This window comes from Callorhinus ursinus, unplaced genomic scaffold (genome assembly GCF_003265705.2).
Source record: "Callorhinus ursinus isolate GAN/ISIS: 27379988/994484 unplaced genomic scaffold, GSC_fseal_2.0 scaffold22, whole genome shotgun sequence".
NCBI classification, from domain to species: domain Eukaryota; kingdom Metazoa; phylum Chordata; class Mammalia; order Carnivora; family Otariidae; genus Callorhinus; species Callorhinus ursinus.
In genome coordinates, this window is record NW_027397084.1 from 11,277,002 (window position 1) to 11,293,932 (window position 16,931).

General features: G+C 43.8%; 1 protein-coding gene across 4 annotated transcripts in view; it reads right to left on the minus strand.

The window, feature by feature from the left end:
• Positions 1-4,110: 4,110 nt before the first annotated feature.
• Positions 4,111-16,931, minus strand: part of GCM1 (glial cells missing transcription factor 1) — a 42,894-nt gene continuing 30,073 nt past the window's right edge. Inside the window, exons 1-5 of one of the 4 annotated variants that reach the window (XM_073905257.1) lie at positions 10,557-10,590; positions 9,173-9,425; positions 7,941-8,053; positions 6,758-6,886; positions 4,111-5,262 (exon numbers count right to left, since the gene is read on the minus strand). In XM_073905257.1, coding sequence (XP_073761358.1) covers positions 4,528-5,262; positions 6,758-6,886; positions 7,941-8,053; positions 9,173-9,320 — 1,125 coding nt within the window. In that variant the 5' untranslated portion in view covers positions 9,321-9,425; positions 10,557-10,590 and the 3' untranslated portion in view covers positions 4,111-4,527. Of the gene's footprint in view, positions 5,263-6,757; positions 6,887-7,940; positions 8,054-9,172; positions 9,426-10,416; positions 10,591-16,931 lie in introns of those variants that run through there. The other 3 variants (XM_025890628.2, XM_073905256.1, XM_025890627.2) reach the window with 3 other exon arrangements.

The following is a 16,931-nucleotide window of genomic DNA, read 5'->3' on the forward strand; positions in this document are numbered from 1 at the left end:
AAACATATATCCGATTATAGACTTTTATCCAAAAGATTTAAGAAAAAATCTGTAGAACATATATCTGGTAAGAGACTTATAACCAGAATATATAATTCTTACAACTTTTTTGGGGGAAATCAACCCAATAAAGTGGACAAAAGTTTCGAATAGGGGCGCCTGGGTGTCTCAGTCGGTCAAGCATCTGCCTTAGGCTCAAGTCATGATCCCAGGGTCCTGGGATCAAGCGCTGCATCAGGCTCCCAGCAGGGCCTGATTCTCCCTCTCCTGCTCCCCCTCCTTTGTGTGTGTGCTCTCTATCAAATAAATAAATAAAATCTTAAAAATAAAAAGTTTCGAATAGACACTTCACCAAAGATACACAAATGGCAAATAAGCATACAAAAAGAAGTTCAACATCATTAGTCATCAGAGGAAATTCAAGTTAAGACCACATTGAGGGGCGCCTGGGTGGTGCAGTCAGTTAAGTGGCCAACGCTTGGTTATGCTTGGTTTCGGCTGGGGTCCTGGTCTCTGGGTCATGAGTCGAGACCTGGAGCCCTGTGTCAGGCTCCACTCATTCTCCCTCTACCCCACCTCCCTCTCTCTAAAATAAATAAATAAATTGGGGCGCCTGGGTGGCTCAGTGGGTTAAACATCTGCCTTCGGCTCAGGTAATGATCCCGGGGTCCTGGGATCGAGCCCCGCATCGGGCTCCCTGCTCAGGGGGGAACCTGTTTCTCCCTCTCCCTCTGCCTGCTGCTCCCCCTGCTGCCCTGCACGTGCTCTCTCTCGCTCTGTCAAATAAAGAAATAAAATCTTTGAAAAATCAATAAATTTCTGTTTTAAGACCACACTGAAATAGCACTACATACCTACTAGAAAGGCTAAAATTTAAAAGAATGGGTCAAGAAGCAACTGGAACTCTTGTACGCTACTGGCAAGAATACAAAATAGGGTGCCTGGGTGGCTCAGTCATTAAGCATCTGCCTTCGGCTCAGGTCATGATCCCGGGGTCCCGGGATCGAGCCCCACATCGTGGAGGCCTGATTTGTGGAGAGCCTGCTTCTCCCTCTCCTCCCCACTTGTTCTCTTTCACTATCTCTGTCTCTCTCTCTCTCAAATAAATAAATAGAATCTAAAAAGAAAATTAAAACAACAACAACAAAAAACCAAAATAATATAGCCATTTTGTAAAACCAGTTTGGCAGTTACAGCTAAAGTTAAACGTGCACACAAGACAAAGCAATACCATATGTATTTGCAAGGTACTAAGAGATCTCAATCCTTCTCATCACAATAAAAAATGCTTGTAATTATGTGTGGTGATGGGTGTTGACTAACCTTACTGTGGTGATCATTTCACAATATACACAAATATCAAATCATTATGTTGTATGGATAGCTAAAGCTCATACAATGTCATAGGGCAATTTTATCTCAAAAAGAAGTTGAACACACACACTAATCTACCCCATCCCTGTTCTCAGAGGTGAAACAGGAAGAATGATAAGAATTATCCCTTTGAAAAACAAGGAAAAAATTACAATATTCACATTAACGTGCATTTTAAGTCTACTGTGTAGTTTTTATTTGGTGATTATGCTCTGAAGAAAAGAATTTCTCTTCTCTGCAAAGCAATAAAAACATGCTGGATAAACTTTTATTTGGGAAATAGTAAGAGGTTCATGTCTGTTCAGATGCCTGCACAAGTGACCTTTAAATTTAAGGGTGCGTGGCTGGCTCAGTTGGTAGAGCATACGGCTCTCGATCTCAGGGTTGTGAGTTTGAGCCCCACGTTGGGTGTAGAGATTACTTAAATAAATAAACTTGAAAAAATAATTTGATGCAACGGTGAAAATAACAAACTACAACTACACACAACAATCTGATTCTAATGGACACAGTGTTGAGCAGACTATATGATGCTAGGTGATGGCTAGATTGATGTGTGCTTGTGACAATTTATTGAGCTGTAGACTACGATCTGTGCCTTCTTCTATATGTAAATTATATTTTAATACTTTTTTACAGTATCCCATATGATTCTACTTGTTAAGTTTCCCCCAAAAGGCAAAACCAAACTATTGCTTAGTAGTACATGCAAAGGTAGTAAAATATAAAAAGCCAGTCAATTACCTTTCAAATGCAGGAAAGGGTTTAAGATCAGGAGTGGGTGAGATTAGGGGCTCCTATCAGGGGACCTTGATTTACCGAACTAACAGGAAGTTCTATTTCTTGGCCGGAAGGGTGCTTACATAGCCTTTGCTTTAGAACTCTGCTAAACCGAACATTTAAGTTTTATGCACTTAGAAAAAAAATTAAGTAGATTCAACCCAATCTAAAAGTCTATCAATAGGGGACTATTTAAATTAATTATAATACAGTCATGGAACGTATTCTGTACCATTAAAAATGAGGCAACTAGGGGTGCCTGGGTGGCTCAGCTGGTTAAGCATCTGCCTTTGGCTCAGGTCACCATCTCCAGATCCTGGGATTGAGCCCTTTGCTGGGCTCCCTGCTCAGCGGGGAGTCTGCTTCTGCTTCTCCCTCTGCTCAACCCCCCACTTGTGCTCTCTCTCTCAAATAAATAAAATCTGTAAAACAGAAATGAGGCAACTATATGCTTGTAAGATCCTATATGCTTAAAAGGACCTGATGCCCAGATTGTGTCCTCAAATGACAAAAGCTATGCTAGAAATGAATCTGGTATGATTACACACACACACACACGCACACGCACGCGCACATACAAACACACACACACACACACACACACACAGAATACCTCTACCTCTAGAAGAATAGACAAGAAATGAGGAGGAGACTGGGAACCAAATTTTGTATTATGTGCATTTGTTATTCTTCAAATAGAAAGGAAAATAACTAATTTTGGAAAATATTTGTTTATTGCACAGTTCTTTCCAGATTTTATGTCTAGGCTCACCTTTTATTGTCAAGTACTTTAGCAACGAACTGGCATTCAAATATGGCTGGCCAACCATGGCCACGTTGATTACACAAGGACTTTTCGGAGCTAATTTTTCTTAAGCACCTACTAGGAACTTGGCACTGAGTTAGGCACTATAAAAACAAAGGTAAATGGAACAAAAATCTAAGCCTTCGTGGAAGGCGAAGGCAGGGAGGAAAAGGAAGAGCGAGAAGGAAGAAGAGCAGGAGGCCATTTGGCACCATGGGGACTCTTCTTCCTGCAGCCATTTAGTCTTGGTCTTTGTCTTAGACGGAATCAGGTCACAGTCCTTGTCATCAACCAGAAAACACACAGTTCACGAACGAATCCCACAGGTTTAATACTAGGCAACACATTAAATACCTCAGTGGTAGAATCTTCATCTTTCTACACCTCTGAAGCTCTTTTATCCGTTACCCCTGTTGCTTCAGCTTCAGCTTCCCAGAAGGCAGAGCTGAGATCCTAGTAGGTGGGCTCTTCACATCTCTGCTGTTTGATAGGATTCAAGGACAATGTAACAGACACTGCAGTGGAGGTGCTGAGAGCCCCAAGTAATGTGGGGGGAGAAAAAGCAGAGGACATTTCCTGCCACAGACCAGACAAGTTTCCATTCCTCACTAGGGATGGGAGCACTGGAATGGAGGAGGACCCACATTACTTGTGTGAGGAAGTCTTGCCTTCTGCTTGTTGCCATGGTTCCGATTTACCTGTGGTTATGTTTTGAAAACTCTTTCCCAAAGAAATTCTTTCAGCCATTTCCTGAAACAGTTTTTTTTGAATGGTTGTAAAAAATCTGGGTCATCTTTTTTTTTCTTCCAGTTTTATTGATATAATTAACATATAACATTGTATAAGTTTAAGATGTACAACGTAATGACCCGATATATGTATATACTGCCAAATTTTTACCACAATAAGCTAATGTCCATTGTTTCACAGAGTTACAAACTTCTTCCCTTGTCATAAGAACATTTAACATCTACTCTCTCAGCAACTTTCAAATATACAACACAATACTGTTAACCAGAGTCATGTTGTACATTACATCTCCAGAACTTAATTTATCTTAAAACTGGAAGTTTGTGTCTTTTGACTGCCTTCACCAAATTCCCCCCCCCACCCCTCCCCACCTCCCACCTCTGGCAACCCCGACCTGATCTGTTTCTATGAGTTTGGGTTTTTTTAGATTCCACGTGTAAGTGAGATCACACAGTATTTGTCTTTTTCTGTCTGACTTATTTCACTTAGCATAATGCCCTCAAGGTGCATCCATGTTGTAGCAAAGGTTAAGATATCCTCGCTTTTGTGAGGCTGAGTAATAGTCCATTGTCTGTGTGTGTGTGTGCGCGCGCGTGCACACACACACACACACACACAACCATTTTTTCTTTATCCATTCCTCTGTTGATGGACACTTAGGTAGTTTCCATTCTTTGGCTATTGTGGATGCTGCCGCAGTGACCACGGGAGTGCAGGTAGTCCTACTGCCAATTTTCTAAGGAACCTCCATACTATTTTCCAGAGCGTCTGCACTAAATTCCATTTCCGCTAATAGTGTACAAGGTTTTAGATTTGGATCATCTTAAAGGACAGAGGTTTAGAAGCATTTCACTGTTGTAGTGATCCAAACCCACGCCCCTCATTTCTTCATCAAAATCCCACTTGCGGCTCTTGCCTGCCAGTGAGTACTGATGGTGGGGATGGGAGGTGTAAGTAAGGAGAAAGGGGTCTTCCTGAGGTGAGTGGCATGTGGTAGAAGGGTAGCAGCTGTTAAAATCCACATGCATCTTCTCTTCATAAAGATCACCCCCTGGGTTTGGCCATAAGGGGTGACAGCTACTTTCGGCCGCAGGTGGCTCCACTGGAATCTGCTGGGGAAAGGGTTCTGCAGAGTTCTGGGAAGGGGAGAAGTCGTAAGGCCAGCTGGTCAGAGGGAAAGGATAACTGGGACACAAGTTGTCATTAAGAGAATGTCTCCCCAAAGCAGTGTGTTTATTCCATGTTTGCTGATCATCGTAGTCAGAGAAGACTCCAGAAACAGGATGAAGCAGGTCCCCACTATTACAGATCCAACTACTGGACAGTTTGCATTTCTCATAGAGCTTAGTGTGGCCCAAGGTGGAAGTGTCTGCCAGATCAGTGGTTCCCCCCAAGCAATAGCTCTTGGAGAAGAATAAGCAATCATTCAGTGACTTCTGCTGGGGAGTGTTAGCTATTAAACGTCCACTGTAACTACCGGGCAATTGAACGCCTTCCTGGAAAGACCAAGTTAAAGGTAAACTTCCCCAACTTTGGGTTTCACCTGGAAGAGACTAGAAAGGAAAGTGAAAAGCTCACATTAATAAGTTAAGCAAATTGACACAACTACCACAGGCACCCAGAGTTACTCCGTACAAATAAGTGCTCTGATTTTCCTCATTCCTTACATACTTGAAGCACAAATGCACAGCACGGTTTCAGCACAAGCACTTAAAGCCTGAAAGAATCAAAGGTTGCGCCCATTTCCACTGTAAAGCCTACTAACCAGTAAGAGCTGAGTTACTCTTACCCCTTTGACTCTGAGCAGAGTGAGTGTGTTTAAAATGTTTCATCTTCAAACACAAATCTGATATGGTAACTGCCTTTGTAAGAAACTTGTAAGAAACTACTTAAGAAAAATCAAACTACAGCTTCAAAGATTTCTATTATATCCAGTATAACTCTCAGTGGATCTCTGCTTTGCTCGCTCACTCAGTCTCTCATACACACACACACACACACATACACACATCATTTTCTTTCTTGACTTTTCTATTTTTTAGCATTGTTTGCAGTCTGAGAGACTAGGGTTGTTGTTGTTTTTCTCCAGCTCATGGGGATTTTGTTGAATCATAAATAGGACCTCTAGGACATGAAGTAGCAAATTTATTTCTACAAATAAAGGAAGCGTATTACCTTCCAGTTATTCACAGGGAAAGAAGCTGGCTGAGAATTAAGTGATCTGCTTGTTTATGTAACAAGAGGGTGGGGGTAGAGAGACTATGACCAGGTAGAGTGAGTGGGAGGAAATGCCCTTCATTTTGTCCCAGGGCTGTGAGAAGGGATGAGGAACCAGCCATTTGGTTTCAGGGGCTCACATGTCCCTATTAACAGACCCAAATGACATTTTTTTTCTACATAAGACACTTTTAGAACCTCTAGGGATGAACTGGCTCCATCTCTGTCCTCATGAAATGCGGAGCACTGAGCAGTAGTAAAATACCGGAATTAGCATCACTATTAAGCAGACAAACCCACAAACCTATGGTATGATGCCCATAAAGCCATAAATTTCACATCACAATTTGGCCTCTCCACCCCCAACACTGCAGGTGTCCAATGTTTTCAGAAACTTCCTGGTTTTTTCATCTTGGTAGAGTGTGCTTTATCTATTTAGGGGAAGAATGGAAATTTTGGAAAAAACATTTTAAAACACAAGGCTAATATTTTGCGGAGACCATTTTAGGTTCATTTCTGAACCAAAATATAAAGTGCCAAATAGAGGTTAAGTACTAATCCAAGTCTCTCCTTGTAATTGTAGTAGGGAAGATGTTTCTAAAATTATACGGAATTTAAGAGCATTTGAGAGCATGCTACAAAGATGGTAGAAATTAAGAGGAAAACCCCAGATTCCATTTCTTTTCTCTGGGGGATGCTGCCTTGTAGATGAGCCAGATGGGATGATTTTGACTTCATTTGTCGGTGGGGAAGGGACCAGGGACGTTTATTGCCCCCACCACAGGGGTGGTGAGTCGCCATATGTTTTGAACACACAGGATGACAGGTTACCTTTGTCTCTGGGCTCTCCTTCAGCTTTAAGGGGACAGAGGCAGACGCCGTGTGTACTTTCTTCATTGTTCTTCTTGCCTCGGCTTCCAGTTTGGTTTCTGGTTTTGGATGATCGTGCTCTCCCTTTGACTTACAGGAGACAAGGAGGTAAAATAAATAGCAAGATTGTACCTCACAGTGTGCTTAAGTCTTACCCTGTGCCCTGCCCTGGGTGTTGCTACTGATGACTGGCACAAGACTGCATAAACCTTTTCGGCCCGTCATGTGCTTTCCTGCCTGCCTTTGTTCATGGTGCCCCTCGCCCACCTGGTGAAGTCATACTCACAACCATAAGAAGTGACACGAAGTGCTTCCTACGGTATGTGGAGGAGGCTGCAACAAACACATGATCTCACAGACTCTTCGGCACCGCCATCAGTCATGCCACCATTATTACTGCCCCAGCTTCCACAGTAGGAAAATGAAGCATGGGGAGACTCCACCAGCCAGGCAACGTCCTCCCCCTGCACCCGTTGAGTGAGTGGGGAGCCAGGATTCAAAGGATGCTGGAGCTAGCTGGCCAAGCTGAGAGCTAACTATAGGATATTCGGGAATTCTGGGAGCTGGCTGGTAGCTGGAAATGAGCCATGGCAGGAACTGTTGTTATCACAGATGCTGGCCCACCCTAGCAATCGGGACATTTTCCTTTTGGAGGGCTGGTTGACTAGCACACCACTGATTTAGACCCAGGCAGTCTGCCATCAGAGGCCACACTTTATCCTGTTTATACCACCGCCCCCTCAAGTACTTCTTCATATCCACGTCTCACATAAAACTGGGGCTCAGGGGAGTCCAGTCACATGCTAAGGTTTACAGAGCTGGTGAGAGGTCAGAGCTGGTATTCAGCCTTGGGTTTGCCGAAGCCGACCAAATGCCACAGCACTGCACTAGCCTGAGTGTGATCAGATTACTGACAGCTGCCTCCCCCAGGGAGCCCGAGGCGAGGTAGGCCGGCTCCCCTCCTGGGGCTTTAGTGCTTGGCGCCTCTGCAGAGGTGTGGGTGCAGATATTTGCTTGCCCAGAGCATGTCTCAGGGTTGGTACGTTCCCCTGTCCATCTCCTGTACGAAACGTCCCCCTGTGCTCTGTACACACTTCCTGAATTAAAGAGAAATGGCATCTCATAACTCTAACTCAAATCCAACCTGGAAGAATATGAAGCGTCCATCGTGCCTCCAGAAGTTGGTGACTGGGAAGCCCCCATGGCCTCGGCAAGGAATTAGCTTCAGAGGCCCATCACAGTTGGGACAGCGTTTCCCTGTAAGAGAGCACAGGCAGGTGACCATGCCAACTGAGTCCTGGCAGCTTGCATCTGACTCCAGGATGGCAGAGAATGGACCTGGGCACAGCATTATGGGCTCCCTTCCACCGGGCATTGCCTTTGACCTGAGGAGGCCTGGCCATCAACGCGACCCAGACCAGTCTCACACGGGGGTAGACGAAGTGGTCTCCTACAGAGTGGGTGATTTCACAGGTCAAAGGAGAGCTCTCCTGAGCAGAAAATCCCTCCCTCCGTATTTACTGAGACTTGAAATTCTTTGTAGAGAAGTGGACAGAATTCTTTCACTTCACAATTAGAATTAAGGGTCAAGGAGCCAAGTCACAGGAGAGAAAGTACGTAGCCCCTAAATTCTCATTAAGGTGTAAATGACCGAGCCCAGAGTCTTTCCTGAGAGCAAGTTTCAAGACGGCTTACAAGGAAAGAACAAGAAGTAACTTGAGGTCTGAAGTGAGCAAGGCATGGGGAATGCTGGATGTATCTGTTTCACAATCCGATGAACGTGATAAAGAGAAACAAAATGAACGTGATTATGGTATGGACCTAAATGGCACAGAATGGAGTCTAATCTCAAACTTCGTCCCAGTGCACCCACTCCAGTCCAAAGCACTCACTGAGCTCTGTGGGGGGGGGGGGGGGGGGGGGGCATTCCCCAAGATGTCAAGTGGCCAAGTGTGATCAACAACATTCTCCTAGGGGCGCCTGGGTGGCTCAGTCGATTAAGCGGCTGCCTTCGGCTCAGGTCATGATCCCAGGGTCCTGGGATCTAGCACCGCGTCGGGCTCCCTGCTCTGCGGGAAGCCTGCTTCTCCCTCTCCCTCTGCCTGCCGCTCTGCTTACCTGTGCTCTCTGTCAAATAAATAAATAAAATCTTCAAAAAAAACCAAAAAACAAAACACAAAACAATCCAACGTTCTCCTAGACTTTGTGGGTGCACTGAGGAACTAATATGAGTCCCCTAAGTGACCCATCTGCTTTTGAACAGAGGCCTTGAGTCAGATGCCTTAACCCAAGGGAGCAGTTTTGTTGGTGGGTGCCCTGAAGCATGGGGGAACCACAGGGCAGATACTGGGGGGTGAGGAGCCTGACCCTACTCACTCTGCTGCTTCTGCCGGGCTTTGTCACAGATGGCAGGTCGCAGGTAGACCTTCCGCCCCTCCTCGGCGGAGCAGTCTCGGCTGCACACCACCACGCCCAGACAGGACTTCTTGAGGATGCGTGAGTTGTGGTTGTTGGTGTTGCGCATGGCCCAGCTGCTCAGGTGCCGCTGCGCATTCCTGTCCTCTGAGCTGTAGATGTGTTTCTCATAGGAATCTGGCCATTCCTGGAACCAGTCGGTCTTTTTCACATTCTGATAGAAACACAAAGAATATCGTTATAATTTAAGCGAGAAAACACACCTGTGGGGGTGCCTGGGCGGCTCAGTGGGTTAAGCGTCTGCCTTCGGCCCTTAGGCTCAGGTCACGATCACAGGGTCCTGGGCTCGAGCCCCGCGTTGGGCTCCCGGCTCAGTGGGGAGCCTGCTTCTCCCTCTCCCGCTGCCCCCTCTTGTGCTCTCTCGCTCTCTCAAATAAATAAATAAAATCTTAAAAAATAAAAACAATACAACTGTTCATAGATGTGAAGCTTGCTTTGGCACCCAGGAGCTATGGAGACCTTTGGCAAAGACCAACCAGGGTTTCATTCCAGCAGCGGGATCTGAGCACTGAGTAAGAGGACTGCTGAGTCTATGGGACGTTTGCTCCCCGGACCAAGATGAGTTGTCATTCAGTGCCCCCCCTTCCCCCGAGTTCTACCCCAATGATGTTTCTCTAGCCCTTGGTGAGAAGACTTACTGACCATTTCTCACAAAGAATTTTTGAGGGTGAAGTAATATGATTGTGCTCTTACACAATCACAGTGGAAAACACTGTGGCAGGGTAGTGAGATAATGTCTCATACCACACCGTAGTTACCCTATTGGGAAGGCGAAGGGTTTATGCGGTCACCGGAGCTGAGCAGTGGGAAAACTGGAGACCCCGGGTTTGGGAGGGTTCTGACAGCCACTTTCTCCCCTGGGGAGATCTTCTTCCTTTTTCTCTACTTCCAGATCCATGGGCCTCCAGCAAGGCAGGGGGAAGGAAGAGTTTACTTTGGCTGGAAAGTTCTATGTTCTTGCCTAGCACTCGCACTATTCCCTGTGCGTGAACATCTAAGCTCTCCTTAAAAAGATCATCAGTACAATCAATCCTTTGTTGTTGGGCTTTCTGTGCTTCTGTTTCTTCATCTGTAGAATAGGGATAATGAGAACCGAGTGTGGTTCTGAGAATATGATAATATATAAAAAATACTTAGCACAGCACCTAGCATGGAATAAGCTCTCAATAAATGTTTGTCACTGATGTTGAGGCTCACATTCCTTAGGCCCTTTGGTGTATAGATCCTGCATTTGACAGTTCCTGCTTCATTCTCAAGAAGGACAATCATTAAGTAGTCTCCATACTCAAACTTAGGTTGTGTCCATCCCCACAGCCTCTAGAGACCAGGCATCATAGAAGAACATTTTTCATCAAAGAGATTCTAGAAGGTCAGAGAGAAGATTCTAGAAGGTCCAGAAGGAGAGATCAGGGTGCCTTCCTTTTGATTCCCCAACAAGAAAGCCAGGCACAGAATACTGAGGGAGGGAGACAATCTAGAAGGACAAGAGAAAACATCAACGTCAGGATGGAAGGGCAGCATGGGGAAGTTGGTGTTTATTGAGTTAGATTTCAAGTTTAAAATGTGCCAAAGAACTTTTTAACATGAGACTCTGGGCAAGTGACTGTCTCTGAAGCCGCATTTTGCTCTTTTCCAAAACGGACATAGTGATAAAATATTCTTCAAAAAAGTACCATGAAGAGCAGATGTGTTGTAAATTCTAAGTCTGATATAATGATAGTTGCCATTTGAATGGCATGTCGTGGGAACTAAGGTGGATCTGAGGAACCATAAGTAGGGCAGAGATCGTGCTACTTAACAGTTAAGAGCTGGGGTCTGCAACGTGGGGCCCATGGGTCAAATCCAGCCCACTGCCTTTTTTTTTTTTTGGTAAATAAAGTTTTATTAGAACACAGCCATGCTCATTCATTTAATTAAGTGTTGTCTATGCATACTTTACACTACTACAGCAGAGCCGAGTCATTGTAGCTGAGACTGGATGGCCCATAACACTGAAAATATTGACTATCTGGTAAGATTTGTCTCAGGCAGCCCCCTTCCTGCTTCCCTCCCCCCCCCACCTTTTCTATTCTTTTCCTTCTGACCTAAGGCTCTAAACAATGCCCTCTTGTTTTCTGTGGTCACAGAAAGGTCATGGCAAGCATAATATTTTATCTTCTGAAAAAAGAAAAATGCAGGTTAAAACGCTAAAACGTGGACCTTTAACAATTTGGATCGTAAAAACCGCCTGGTGCACTTAAAGAACTCAAACACAAAGCACAGCCGCCTGGGTAGCAGAGACAAGGGCAACAGACTTGAAGAAAAGTGGAGATTTTCATTTTCAAGGTGAGGGGGCCCTGCAGGCTGGTCAGTGCCATCAATCCCATGAACCAGGAGGTGGGGGAGGTGTATGTGAGTGTCTCAGATGTTCAGAGGAAGTTTCCCCCAGTTTTCTCTCAGTTTTATGTATTGTTTTGATCTCCCTTTGAAGCTTCCTCTTTGACTTATGGATTATTTACAAATATATTGTTTAGTTTCCGTGTATTTGCAGATTTTCCTATTGCCTTTCACCATTAATTTCTAGTTTGGTTCCACTATAGTTGGAGAACACTGTATTTTCAATTATTTTAACATTGTTGAGGTTTGTTTTAGGGCTTACAGTATTTTCTTTTCTTTTTAAGAAATATTTTATTTATTTATTTTTTAAGTAGGCTCCACACCCAATGTGGGGCTTGGACTCACAACCCTGAGATTAAGAGTCACATTCTCAATCTACTAAACCAGCCAGGTGCTCCAGGGTTTATAATATTTTCTACATTTGACTGTCTTTTTTTCTTCTTCTTCTTTGTTTTTTGTTTTGTTTTGTTTTAGTAGCCTCTATACCAGTGTGGGGCTTGAATCCGAGATCCCTAGATCAAGAGTCGCATGCTCTTCTGACTGAGCCAGCCAGGTTTCCCTACATTTGACCATCTTTTAAGCCTTTTTTTTTTCCCCAGCAGCCTCTTCATTGTCAGGCTACATTTCCAGTCCCATCAGTAATGCAGTAATAATTCTGACAACGTATTAACTTGAGAAAATTCCTAGGAGTAAATGTGTTCTTATCAAGCTCTTCTCTACGCCCAATCTTTTGAGATTTGGATGCTTAGTGGAATCTTTGGCAATGTTTGACATTGAAATTAAGACAAAACCCAGATTCCCATAATGCAAAGGAACCCAGGTGTCGAATGAATGATAGTGATTTCTGAAAGCCTTGTAAATTCAAGGCATCAGAGAGGTAACATTTAAAAAGAAAGAATAATCATTTCTTAATCTTCTTTAGCAGATCTCCATAAAATAGTTTCTCCTTTTCTGATCTTGTGTTTATTTTAATTTCTAACTTTTCATGAGTAACTTTGTTTTTCCTCTCGGTTAAGAAGTTTATAATTTAAAGGGAATATTCTTCAGGTTTCCAACAGGTAAATCTGACGAATTTATATTTTATAATCTCATGGGTAACATCACTGGGGTTTTAATTAACATTTCTATGATTTCTGTAATTTTTTTACTAAGAGACCTAATCCTCTAACTCACTCAAAATCTTTGCAACTCCATGAAATCCCAGAGCACCCAACCTCCCTTATTCTGCTTTACTTAACTACTTAAAATTCTAATGGAGTCCCTTAAAAATTAAATATATACTATTACATAAAATAAAATGTAAATGAAAATGAAAAATTTAAAATAAGGTATGAAAAACACCTACATTACCAAGTTATTATATTAGAATTGATTTCACATAGAATATAATCCACTCACATATAAAGCAGTTATCTGTAGGCTTTCTTTAATGCTAGGAATAGCTTAATTCTTTATAAATAAATGTTTCCAAATAAAACAGGGAGAGCAAACAGATACACCTTTAAGTAAATCAGATAGAGGGAAAAAATGAGATGTTACTTATGGAACACAGGAAAAACAATTCAACCAGCATTTTGGTATCTATACACATTTTCAGGAACTTATCTCTTCTGGGCCAACTAGAAACAAACCCCAAGTGTTATCAAAGGAAGAAATTCAACTCAACAAAATGCTTTTGAGTTAACTCAAGAGTGACTCCTTAGGCTACTACTGCAATTTCCTACCTTTGTTAAAGGGTCAAAATTCAAAACAAAAATGTCCTTATTTGCTCAGACAACACTAAGGTGGGCCAGGGTACTCCAGTTTTCCAAACCCTCCATCGCTTGCCTCTCTACTCTTCTTTCTTCCCTTTTCCACTCTACCCGGCTAAGCAAGGGACCTTCCGGCAGGCACCCAGAAGAGTTTCTCCTACCACAGATGCAGTAATGTCCCCACCCCATCTCACCAGGAGCACGGGGTGGCAGAGTAATTCTGGCTCCAGTAGTGGGGATTCAACGACCAAGGGAGCCCAATATAGGTGGAGCTGTCCCAGGAAGTTCAAATGACCTTGAGATCAAGGGGAACGCCGGCAAGGAGGACAAAATCATAGGTGTACCTGTCAGACCAACAACAATGTGACCTGATCATGCAGGCAGATAATAATTGCAAGAAATCCAGAATCTGGTTTACCTGTTAGCTCTTTAGCACCAAGACACATCTAATTACTCCTTCTGGCTCATTGTGATTTACATTTACCCACATGAACTCACTGAAAGAGCTCAAAGATTCACCTTCACTTATAAGTTTGAGGCCACGTCAACCTTGCTGGCTAAAATCATGGTCCAGGAATTAACTAATTGGAGACATGGCTTCTTTGTGGTTGACTCAGCAGGTTTTAGGTTGACCTGTATTTATGTTTAGCCTATGTATTTTTTTTTTTTTTTATCTTTTCTCTATAGAAGAATGTACTTAAACCTTGGACTTTGGGGAGTTAATGTCTTGGTGTGGCTTTGGCCATGGATTTTTTTTTTTTTTTTAAAGTAAGCTCTATGCCCAACATGGGGCTTGAATTTATAACCCTGAGATCCAGAGTTGCATGTTCTACTGACTGAGCCAGCCAGGCGTCCCTGGCCACAAGTCTAATCTGAAAACTACTCATGCTTAGGAACAAAATGACTCAGGGTTTGTCTGCTGTGGTGCTTTTGGAACACTACGTACTTGTACTCAGAGAAACTGTCTGGTGTGAGGAACAGAGCAGGTGCTCTTAGTGCCCTGCTGAAGTGGGTACTACTACTACTTAGGAAGATAAAGGAGTGATTCTCTCCCCAGTTTTCCAACAAGAAAAAGAAAAAAAGCACTTTCTTAGGTATTCAAGGCTGTCAAGAGTTACAGTATTAATGAAGACTGTGACCCTTTCCAGGAACTTGTAATAAACATTTTTAATGTAGGGAAGACTAAACCAACACCAGACATTTGCTGCTTGGGCCAGGCAAACCCTAAAGCAATTATATTTGCATCTTTAAGATGAAAATGTAATTTAAGGTGAATAAAAAGGGAAAGCAAACTGGTGTACGTTGGCCTGGAATAGAGATTTTTATCCATGGTGGTTTTGAGCAAGTTGAGTGCCTGTGGATTGGGGCTGGCTCCCTGGGGGCTGGATTACGGGGGGGAAAGGGTGTCAAAATAACCACACGTTAGAGGAGGGACCAGAAACAAGTGAAAGGAAGATTTATAGAGATATAACATGCAGCTGAAAGGAGGAGGAAGCCCACATGAAACAAATAGAGGGGAGGGATGGCTTAGTCAGGGCCAAGTGGACTCTGAGCCCCAGATCCAATCATGATGCTGTCCGGCCCCAAAAGCGTAATGGCTGCCAGCTTCCTGGAAAAAAACTGAATCCTCTTGGGATACCCTGCTTCCAAACCACCTTTCCAGCCAGTAGCCTCCCCCACCTCCCTGCTGTCCCTGCTGAATGCCTGTGCACAAGCTCCCGCAAATGTAGAGGCTGAATAGCCTTTGGACTCTGGTGCCCTGCTCTGCTTTGACGGTCTTGTTTGCTCCCTTTCCCTGCCCTAATCCTTTTACATTTTACAAGGCACTGCTCCGAGAAAGCCCTTTGCCAGAAGCTCTGCCTTGCTTCCCATGTCCAAGGCACGCTGAATTACATACTTCCTCTTACAAGGACCTCCAGCATTTTTCTGCATGACATAGTTCTCCGTGCAGGCATGGACCTTGCTCCATTTGCCCAAAAGATCATGAGCCCTTCCATTGAAGTTATCATAGCTTAATGGTCCCTGTATCCCCAGAGCTTGCTGTAGTGTCTGGCACATTCTAGTCACTCAGAAATGTTTGGTGTCCTTTTTTTTTTTTCTTTAAATTTAATTTATTTATTTGAGAGAGAGAGAGCATGCAAGCAGGGGAGGGGCAGAGGGAGAGGGAGAGAGGGAATCCCAAGCATGTTCTGTGCTCAGTGCGGGACTCGACCTCCCAACCCTGAGATCATGACCTGAGCTGAAATCAAGAGTCAGACGCTTAACTGACTGAGCCACCCAGGCGCCCCATGAAACGCTTGATGTCTTAATGAGGAGATCAGCATTCACTGTTGCCAAAAATTAACCCATAAATCGTGACATGTCTGAGATGTATAAGGGGCTATGGAATTTTAGGGAATGGGACATGCAATCAGCATTCAGGGGCCCATCTTGAAACTTGAAGCATGTGAGTGGATTAGCAGGAAAGAAATGGGTCTACAAGTTGCCAGAATTTGCCTACACATTGTGGAAGTAGTCATCCTGGCAAGAACACAGAATTATGAAAAACAAACTCTAAATTTCTTGTATGAAATTTACAACAATAACAAGCAATTGCATTTGATCCTTCAAACCAGATTTTTTTTGGTGCCCAAACAGGTAGTCTAAGGAACATTAATCGCCTGAGGGGCTCCAAAGAGAGAGCTCCAGGGTCAAAAACAAGTCAGAGCCGCAGTGCCTGACAAGCCTCCTCTTGGGAGCACCGCCAACATATACACGGATGGAAGTCTCCACGTCTGCAGCAGAGAACTCTGTTTAACTTTGTTGAACCTAGTGTTTCTGTTTTTCTTTCTCTATAATATCGACAAAAATACCATGTCACTTGTACTCTGCAGAACATACTTTGGGAAACACTGTCCTAAGCAGCTTGCATAAGGAATTACTATTTTCCTTTTACCGAGGAGGTAACGGAGACTTAAAATCCTTTTGTTTAAAGCCACACAGATTCTAAGCAGTGGAGCCATCCACTAATGAATTCCACATTGATCAACTGCTGTTAATATATGCCAGGTATTGTGTTAGCACGGCGGACAGTTCCAGAAGGCAGGCTGCCTTCCTAATCTCAGGTCACAGAATGCCTAGGCTGGTGAGTGCAACCACCTCATTTCCAGAAGAGGAAATGGAGTCTCAGTAAAGGTAAACAACTCCCTAAGGCTTTACAGATTAAAAAGAGGCAGAACTGGAATTCCAAGCCAGGGTTTTGTCCCCATACCCTGGCTTACACAGTGCAACCTCTCAGCCTCGTAATACTCACAACCAGATATACTCCCCAAATACACAACCTAATTAGCTTGGAAATCTTTTCAAGACCCTTTTATTTTGCATCTCAACTGGTTCTTGATACGATTCCAGAGCCAGCATAAACCCAGATCAGGATGGTGATGTCTCTGCTCAGAAAATATTAAAGGGATACGGCACCTTTTTTTTTTTTTTTTTGAGAGAGACAGTGAGAGAAGAGTACACATGGGGGGGGGGGGGGGGGGGGTGCGCAGACA